Raw genomic sequence first — 10373 nt, 5'->3', positions numbered from 1 at the left:
AGTCAAATCACCCTCACTTTTCTAAGCTCCAGTGGAAACAAACCAAGCCTGTCCAACCTAAGACAGCCCGCTCATTCCAGGTAGCAATCTAGTAAACCTCCTCTGAACTGCCTCCATCGCATTTACATCCTTCCTTAAATAAGATGATCAAAACTGTACACAGTATTCGAGATGTGGTCTCACCAACGCCCTGTTTAACTGAAACATAACATCCTTACTTATATGTTCAATTCCTCTCGTAATAAAGGAAAGCATTCCATTAGCCTCCTTGATTACTTGCTGTGCCTGCATATTAACTTTTTGTGACTCATGCACTAGAACACCTAGATGCCTGGTATCCTGGCCAATATTTATCCCTCAATCAATATCACAAAAAACAAATTGGTCATAGTTGAATTGCTGTTTGTGGGAGTTTGCTATGTGCAAATTGGCTACTATGTTTCTTACATTACAAGTGGCTACAATTCAAAAGTATGTCATTGGTTGCAAAGCATTTTTGTTGATGCTCTATATAAATGCAAATCCTTTTTTAAATAAAAACAGTTCTACAGCTTATTTTCAAATCACTTGAACAAAATAAATTTAGAATCCCTGTTAAAGTATAAGCATGTCCAGCTATTGAAAGAGACTCATAGAATTCCGTGCTATTTAACACTGCACCTCTCAAGGTGTGACAGGTCAATAGGTGAACGTCAGGTGGGAGGGTTGGCTCAAGGATAAAGGTACAAAAGAATCAGCATGGCAACATCACCAATATATTGCTTACCTGGGAATTGCAGTCCTCTGTACCATAATTGCTGGTCAAACTCGCCAGGAGGCATTATTTCTCAAAGGGAAATGCTCCCACCTCACCCAAGTGCCCTTGTTCATGAATGAACCCTGATAAGTGAACATCTGCAGGCTATTCCTCCATGGTGGCAGAGAGGGGGCCTCAGAGCTTAGCCCAAGTCAGTCCAAACCAACACAAAGTAGGGTTCAAATCTGAGACCTACCTGTACCCTAGGCTTAACAACTGGCTGGATGATCTCATTGAATCACTGGGGGCAGCTGAGGCAGCAAGTTTTGCAAGTTTATTCAGCCATGAAGGACATCATAACTGAGTCTAATTCTATCCCCACCAGCTCACATCTCATTTTGGAAAGACAGTGAAGGAAAGAATGAACCAACTTGCATTTACATAACAGCTTTCACAATCTCAGGACATCTCAAAGTGCTTTACAGACAAAGAAGTATTTTTGAAGTGTAGTCACTGTTATAACATTAGAAATACAGGGTCCAAATTGGTCAAGACTAGGTCCTACAAATAACAATGAGATCATGACCAAGTCATCTGCTTTAGTAATGTTGGTAGAGGGATAAATATTGGACCGGGTAGAATTCTCCTGCTCTTCTTCTAATTGTGCCATGGGATCTCTAGTTCACCTGAGAGGGCAGATGGTTTAACATTTCATCTGAAACACAACACCTCTGTCAGTATTGTACTGAAGTCTTAGCCTGGACGATCTGTTCAAGTCTCTGAGTCAACCATCATCTCTCCCCCTCACTTTCCCCTTGTTCTTCCAAACAAATACAAGCAAGCTCTGGTTTGGTTTCTGTAGGTTGAGTTTATTAGTGGTATAACAGGTGCAAACTTGTATGATTTACAGGTTGGTTATAGTTTATAATGTTGATAATATCCAGCGATTATATATAGAAATAGATCTTCTTTTTGCAGTTTACATTGTTAATTCCTAGAGGGAATGAAAAAAAGAGAATATGTAAATTGTTGTTCTCATGATGAAGCCTCAGGTCAAACTCACCTTCACTGGTGGCACTTGGCTGATGTTTAATCCATGTGACTCCAGGGGATTGATTTTGACCCTAACCACCTAGCAATAACTGAGCAGAGAGGCAGTTAAAAATCAATTAGAGTGTTTTACCTGGATCCCTCTGGGTTCAATATTAACCTGCAGGTGGCAAAGGCGTCCAGCAGGATCCTTCATTAAATATGCAAATGGGTTTTAACTCTGACCACGAGAAAGCCACTAGAGCTCTCCTGCCAGTCAAGTGCCTGTCCAAGGAGGATCGAAAGCAGAGTATGTCGTTTAAGGTAAATTTTCTTACATTCTATCGGGCCAGTAGGAGGAAGGTTCCTCTGGGCCCAGAAGGGAAGTTTAGGCCTCCTCCTGCTCCCAGACTCATGCCTGCATTCCCTCCTCCACCCAATCACATATCATTAGCCCTACCCTATGGACTCACTGTCTCTACACTTACTGGAGAGCCAGCGAGAAGCCCTTAGCCACCTGCATTCTTCTTGCGCACTACCCATCTGGTTCAGATGGGAGTCAGCTGGCAGCAGGTTAATGATGCCAGTGGTTTAAAGCAGCATGGCCTGATTTTGCCACAGGCAAGTGGCATTCCAGCTGATGGCTAAAATCACCCTCCAGCTACAGTTCTTGCCCACCTACTTGTGGAATGATATCCTCAGGATTTGGACCACATCAACATAGCTTCATCTATTGTCAAACCTGGAAAACTATTTGGTCGTACAACTGAATGGCCTGAGAGGGCATTAAGAGTCAACCAGGTACTAGAGATACATGTTGGCCTAGACTGGGTTGCATAGCAGCTCCCTTCCCTGGGGAACATTAAGTAAATCAGTTGAATTTCTAACAATACACCAATAGCTTTCAAGGTCATTTTTTTTCTGCGATTGAGAATTTCCAGAATTTTGTGTTTTTATTTCAGATTTCCAAAATCAGCAGTATTTTTTTTTGTTCAGGACACGGAATGAGATGGCTCCAGACTCATCTCACTCAACTTTAAGCACGGTGGCTTTCAACTCATCAGGCTGAGCCAAACCTAATCCAGGGTCCAGGGATGGAGAATCAGGCCAGTGTCCAAAGTGACTGTACCATCCAATCCAACTTCACCAAACAAACATCACAGTAAACATGCTAAGTCATTTTCTTTCCGAAGACAGAGGCAAATATAAAACAAAAATGGTGAAAGCATCTCACCATTATAGCGTTGACAATATCGTTCTTGTTGTGCCTGAGTGCTCGCACAGCTTTTCCTCTCGAGACGTTTGCTTGGGCCATGACCAGCTCTATGTCTCTCGCTTCAAGTCCTGTTTCATCCAGCTGAAATATAGCAAACACAGAATGCTTGAAAACTTCTTAGCCTAAGGAGGGAGTGCAATGAAGATTCCTGGGATGACGGATTGTCCTATGAGGGGAGATCGAGTATAGTTTTTTTATATTCATTCACGGGATGTGGGATTCATTGGCTGGGCCAACAGTTAATGCCCATCCCAAGTTGCCCATGAGAAGGTGGTGGTGAGCTGCCTCCTTGAACTGCTGCAGTCCATGTGATGTAAACACACCCACAGTGCTGTTATGGAGTTCCAGGATTTTGACTCAATGAAAAAGTGAAGGAACAGTGATATATTTCCAAGCCAGGGTGGGAAGTGACTTTGAGGGGAACTTCCAGGTGGTGATGTTCCCATTTGTCTGCTGCCCTTGTCCTCCTAGATGGTGCTGTCTAAGAAGCCTTGGTGAGTTCCTGCAGTGCATCTTGTAGATGGTACACACTGCTGCTACAGTGGTGGAGGGAGTGAATGTTTGTGGACGTGGTGCCAGTCAAGCAGGCTTCTTTGTCCTGGATGGTGTCAAGCTTCTCAAATGTTGTGGTAGCTGCACTCATCCAGGCAAGTGGGGAGTATTCCATCACACTCCTGACTTGTGCCTTGTAGATGGTGGACAAGCTTTGGGGAGTCAGGAGGTGAGTTACTCGTCACAGGATTCCTAGCCTCTGACCTGCTCTTGTAGCCACAGTATTTATATGGCTAGCCCAGTTCAGTTTCTGGTCAATGCAAACACCCAGGATGTTGCTAGTGGGGAATTCAGTGATGGTAATGCCATTGAATGTCAAGGAGTGATGGTTAGATTTTCTCTTGTTGGTGATTGTCATTGCCTGGTACTTGTGTGGCATGGCTGTTACTTGCCGCTTGTCAAGGCTTAGCACTATATTCTCTAGAATTTAGAAGAATAAAATCTCATTGAAACATATAAAATTGTTAAGGGGCTCAATGGGGTAGATGCTGGAAAGGATGTTTCTCTTGGCTGGGGAGTCTAGAACTAGGGATCACAGTCTCAGAACAGGAGGTCAACCATTTAGGACTCAGATGAGAAATTTCTTCACTCAAAGAGTTTGAACTTCAAGATGATGACTAATGGATTTTTGGATACTAAGGGAACTAAGGGATGTGGGAATAGTCCAGGAAGATAGAGTTGAGGTGGAGGATCAGCTGTGATCATACTGAATGGCAGAACAGGCTCAAAGGGCTGAAGACTTACTCCTGTGCCTTTTTCTTGTATTCTTATGTTCTCCCTAACAAGGACACTGTTCCATTAAGCACTAATGGCTATCTCCCAACGGGCCTGTGAGCTCAATTTGCTTTTTTTTGACAGTGAACATATTAAAGGCTTGCCATCCAAGTAGAGGCCCTCTCTTCTCTCTTTTTCTTTCTCTCTCTACCAGCCCTGGAATAGATGGGTGAAATCTTGTGCCCACCCTAATGGTGAGCTTGTTGGCGGGAGGATGGCGGGGCAGGGGGTCCATGCAATGTTCCCACCTCCATCCCAATTAAGTCCCTGGTGGCAAGCCCTTGGATGGCCTTCCTCTCCCACAGGCAATTGAGGCACTTAAGCATGTAATTAATGCCATGCAGAGAACACAAGTTGGTGGGGGGGGGGGGCCTTCTCAAGAAGAGATATCGTGGGGGGTCTCGCTGGCTCTCCAGTCGGTGGCTGAGAGCCCTGTCATCGCCATAAGATTCTGCTCAATGCTAGTCAATGATATCGAGGAAACAGTGGAAAACTGTTGAACACAGTATAAAGGAATGTGACCAGCAGCCTTTTCTTTTTAAAAATTAATTTACTGGATGTGGACATTGCTGCAAAATAATCCCTAGTCATCCTTAGCAGATTGTGGTGGGCCTTCTTGAAGCCTAATCTATACAAATAAGGTTAAGAGAACTAAGTTTTTCTTATGTAATTGTGTCATAGGAAGAAACAAAAATTTATAGGAATGGTAAAGACATAAAGGCTCTTAGGCCCAACCATTGCTTTTTAATTAATCTTCTACTTACCATCTTCTTGAATTCTGCAAAAAAAGCTTATTGTCTTGACCCTATTTATTTAGTCCATTTTGATGTCTTTTTTGAGGTAACCTAACCCATAACTATGTTGCTCCCTTGGGTAAAAAGAATAACTTCCTCCCCACACCACGCCCCCTCCCCCCAACAACTACCACCCCAAACTTTTAATCTTACTCCAAACTTTCTCATTGTTATGTCCCTTGGAATCTAACCAGTTACCATGGTAACAAAGTTAGAGATAAAGATCTGGGGATAGTAAAGGAATTCATTCTATACAAAACAAATCATTTATATTAGATTCCATTTTATAATTTAAAAAATAAAATTAAGATCCTGCAAATGTTGCTGACAGGGAATACTGTATTTGTAGAATGTCAGGAAATCTGTAAGGCTGTATCTGTCGTCATATAAAATAACCATGGGTAATTCTAATCTTATGGATACATCAATAAGTTTATTCTTAATACAAATAAATAAGGTTGTTTATGTTATGTCCTGAGATTGTGCTGAGATTTTTTTAAACCATTGGTATGTTGAGCTACTAATACCCAATATAAAACCTAGAATGAAGGTCATGGGGGAGGTGATGTAATGGCCTTTGAGCTGAGCCTAAAAAGTGAGACCATTGTAATGCGAGATCAGGAGAAAAGAGGGAAGAAAAAAGGTTATGCTCAACTGGCTATGATGTGCCTTCTTCTGCAACGAATCATCTTTTGTAATGTCAGTGTTGACTGAGTATGTTTGTTCATTTAACCCTTAATAAACTTGCAAGTGTTTGATGCTGTATTTCAAACTCATTCTTGACAAAGACACAGGATTACAGCTTCTGTCTATATCGTTACAAAAATACAAGCCCAATAACCACCTTGCCAAGAAACATGTTATAGATCTCTTGCTAATCTTGAGATTAGCTATTGGCACATCTGTCAAGATTAACCTTCCCTCTCACCTTCAATTTTTTGATACCCAAAGCCGATCTCAGTGGTGCTGCATTAATTTGTGTTGCCATTTCTTTGAGTTTTGTGCTTACTTTCTTTTCTGTTTGCATATGTGTGCTTTCAGATTTTTTTGGAAAATAACGCATAAAACCCACCAAATTGACCATCTGTTTGTTTTCTGCCTGATTCTAATATGCCATGTTTGTCCCAGATCCCAACTGGATGGTGAGTTGTGCCACCTCTCAAAACTATCACTGAAGCCATTCCATCCCTTCTATAGTATTAGTATTCATAATAAGGAAGGCACATAGGGAAGATCAGAACAGTACAAAAGCAAACACAATATCTGGGAGCACTGAAAGCAGTCCCCAATCTCCACTTCCCCATTTACAGAGGGCTTGCTCCCGAAACGCTGCAAAGGCACTTTACCTCCTCTTCTTCACTCTCCTCCTTAATCGTGAGGGTTGGAGTTGTTTCAGGGACCAGTGTGGCGTGCTCAATGGGAACTTTGAACTTCTCAGCCGCTGCCTTGTGAGCCTGCTGGGACAAATCCTCAATCTGGAATAAAAGAACAAAGAGAAAGACTTGCATTTATAGCACTTATTAAAACCCAAAGCCCTTTACAGCCAGTGAACTGCTTTTGAAATGTAGTCACTGTTGTAGTGTAGGAAACACAGGAACCAATGTGGACACAGCAAGATCCCACATAACAACAATAAAATTAATGAATTGAAGATGTGTTTCTGGTGACGTTCCTTGAGAGATAGGTGTTAGTTAGGACAGTAGGATAACTCACCAACTGTTTTCTTCCAGTAGTACCGGGGAATCCCTGACTTCTTCCTGAGATGACAGACAACTTTTAACAGGAAGACAACACCTCTGATGGTGCAGCATTCCCTCAGTACTGCATTGTAGTGTCAGCCTAAATTGTGGACTCAAGTCTCTAGAGTGGGGTTTGAATCTGTCTTAGAAGCGAGGCTGCTACCAACTGAGCTGCATCTGGCACCTATGATTGAGACCCTGATCTTGCACAATCCTTTCGCTGACCCTCAGTAGGGGGATGTGGTCCATGGCCTGTAACTACCTTCCCAGCACCTCAACCAAACAACCATGTCTTGTGTGTGGGACAGGATAAAATGGAAAGGATTTCTGTGCTAGCAGTCTCCAAGGATGAAACTGGCAGAGCAGGTTTTGCACCTCCTCCATACCCACATACTCCCACTGCCATACCCCCTCCTTGCCCATGATTCCCTATGGCAGGCCTCAGTCAGTTTTTCCTTTATAATTCTGTGACAGATGCCCATCCTTCACCTAGCCGATCACTGGTCCATTTCCAATAGCTTAGCCTCAGGCGAAGACGATAGGGAAAAGGTTATGCTTCAGTTGAATGGGCCATTGGTCAGACTCATCTGAAGTACTGCATTCAGTTTTGGACACCATTCCTCAGGAACAATTGGAGGGAATTCAGTGCAGATTCACCAGAACTAGAGCCAAAAGAGTTAAATTATGGGGGCAGGCTGCATAAACTTGGCTTGTATTCCCTGTGTACTGGCTTGTATTCCCTGTGTACAGAAGGTTGAGGGATAATCTGATGAAGCATTTAAACCATTAAAAGAATTTGATCGAACAGATATGGAGAATATTGATGAAAAGAGAGACAAGTTGCCAAAGCTTTTTATCTTGCACTCATCAGGATAAACAGTAGAACGCCAAATTTCAAACAGCCACAATTTATACTACAGAATGAAAAGATGCTCATTGGCTAGCAAGATGACTCTGATGGGCTGAGGTGTTGCCATGGTGAAAGCCATGGAAAACGACAGGCTCTCCAAGCTCCCAGGTAATTCAAAAAAGGTGCAAGGCTTCAACATATTTCTTTTGTTTGCAGAGAACTGGTCCCTGCTGTATGAATGTATGTCACTTCTAGCAAGCGTAAATGAGTTACATTAAGAGCACTCGCTGAACAATCCTGTGTGCTCTAATACCCACACTAACAACAATCTAAGATAATCAGTTGAGCTCATAATGTAGATCTTTGTGCTTGGCCAATCAGAGTTGTCTTGCCAACCATTTAGCATCCTTTACTCTTGTAGTATAAATTGTTTGAAATTTGGCATTCTTGCATTTGTCCTGATAAGTGCAAGACAAAAAGCATCAGCAACATGTCTCTCTTTTCGGCAATATTCAAGCTCTGTAATACAAAGCAACTATCAGATACAGAGCAGCTATTTCACCTGGTGGGCATATCCAGAACTTGAGGGTGCAAAATCTTAAAATTAGAGTTAGATCAGGAAACATTTTTCAAACAACAATTGGAAATCTGGAAGTTGTTCCCCCAAAGGGCTTTGGGTATTGGGTTAATTGAAGTTTTCAAGACTGAAGTCAAGAGAGTTTTGTTAGGAGACATCAAGGGATATAGAACAAAGCGGACAAAAGGAGTTAAGGTACAGATCAGCCATGATCTAATTGATCAGAACTGACTTGAGGCGCTGACTGGTCTACCTCATACTTATGGTCTGCTCCCTGCACTGTCTCATCAAACACTCCCAGGTCAGGTATGGCATGAGTTAGATACAGGGTAAAGCTCCCTCTACACTGCTGCAACAAGTCCCAAATTTGAACAGCCCCTTCAATAAATCCATTCCTCATGTTTTAATTAATCTTTAAAAAGCCAATATTCAGCGATACCCAATAAGACCCAGTCTTTTATTGGTTATCATAGAAACATAGAAACAAAGAAAATAGGAGCAGAAATAGGCCATTCAGCCCTTCGAGCCTGCTCCGCCATTCATTATGGTCATGGCTGATCATCCAACTCAATAGCCTGCTCCCGCTTTCTCCCCATATCCTTTGATCCCTTTTGCCCCAAGAGCTATATCTAACTCCTTCTTAAAAACATACAACGTTTTGGCCTTAACTATTTTCTGTGGTAGCGAATTCCACAGGCTCACCACTCTCTGGGTGAAGAAATTTCTCCTCATCTCAGTCCTAAATGGTCTACCCCGTATCCTCAGACTGTGACGCCTGGTTCTGGACTCCCCCACCATCGGGAACATCCTTCCTGCATCTATCCTGCCTAGTCCTTTTAGAATTTTATAGGTTTCTATGAGATCCCCCCACCTCTCATTCTTCTGAACTCCAGCAAATATAATCCTAACCGACTCAACCTCTCCTCAGGTGTCAGTTCCGCCATCCCATGAATTAGTCTGGTAAACCTTCGCTGCACTCCCTCAATAGCAAGAACATCCTTCCTCAGATAAGGAGACCAAAACTGCACACAATATTCCAGGTGTGGTCTCACCAAGGCCCTGTATAATTGCAGCAAGTCATCCCTGCTCCTGCACTTGAATCCTCTTGCTATGAAGGCCAACATACCATTTGCCTTCTTTACCGCCTGCTGCACCTACATGTTTACTTTCAGCGACTGGTGTACAAGAACACCCAGGTCTAGTTGCACATTCCCCTCTCTCAATTTATAGCCATTCAGATAATAATCTGCCTTCCTGTTTTTGCTACCAAAGTGGATAACCTCACATTTATTCACATTATACTGCATCTGCCATGCATTTGGCCACTCACTCAACTTGTCCAAATCACACTGGAGCATCTCTGCATCTTCCTCACAGCTCACCCTCCTACCCAGCTTTGTGTCATCTGCAAATTTGGAGATATTACATTTAGTTCCTTCACCTAAATCACTAATAATATATATTGTGAATGTCCCAGAACCAATCCTTGCAGTATCCCACTAGTCACTGCCTGTCATTCGGAAAAAGACCCGTTTATTCCTACTCTTTGTTTCCTGTCTGCCAACCAGTTTTTTCTATCCATCTCAATACACTACTCCCAATCCCATGTGCTTTAATTTTACACGCTAATCTCTTATGTGGGACTTTGTCGAAAGCCTTCTGAAAGTCCAAATAAACCACATCCACTGGCTCCCCTTCATCAGCTCTACTAGTTACATCCTCGAAAAGTTCCAGTAGATTTGTCAAGCATGATTTCCCTTTTGTAAATCCATGCTGACTCTGTACGATTCTGCCACTGTTTTCCAAGTGCTCAGCTATTAAATCTTTTATAATTGGCTCTAGAATTTTCCCCACTACCGACGTCAGGCTGACTGGTCTATAATTTCCTGTTTTCTCTCTACCTCCCTTTTTAAATAGTGGGGTTACACTAGCTACCCTTCAATCTGTAGGAACTGTTCTAGAGTCTATAGAATCTCGGAAGATGACCACCAATGCATCCATAGAACCATAGAAAAGTTACAGCACAGAAGGAGGCCATTCGGCCCA

General features: G+C 42.6%; 1 protein-coding gene across 6 annotated transcripts in view; it reads right to left on the bottom strand.

Moving 5' to 3' along the window:
* Positions 1-1584: 1584 nt before the first annotated feature.
* Positions 1585-10373, bottom strand: part of LOC144679921 (uncharacterized) — a 106402-nt gene continuing 97613 nt past the window's right edge. For all 6 annotated transcript variants that reach the window (XM_078540886.1, XM_078540884.1, XM_078540888.1 and 3 more), the window contains 3 exons: positions 6508-6636; positions 3000-3122; positions 1585-1730 (listed from right to left, as the gene is read on the bottom strand). In XM_078540886.1, the coding sequence (XP_078397012.1) occupies positions 1716-1730; positions 3000-3122; positions 6508-6636 (267 nt within the window). In that variant the 3' untranslated portion in view covers positions 1585-1715. The remainder of the gene's footprint in view (positions 1731-2999; positions 3123-6507; positions 6637-10373) is intronic.

The sequence above is a fragment of the Cetorhinus maximus genome, chromosome 4, assembly GCF_964194155.1.
Source record: "Cetorhinus maximus chromosome 4, sCetMax3.hap1.1, whole genome shotgun sequence".
Taxonomy (NCBI): Eukaryota; Metazoa; Chordata; class Chondrichthyes; order Lamniformes; family Cetorhinidae; genus Cetorhinus; species Cetorhinus maximus.
Note: the sequence above shows the minus strand (reverse complement) of the source record. Positions and strands in the feature narration are given on the sequence as shown.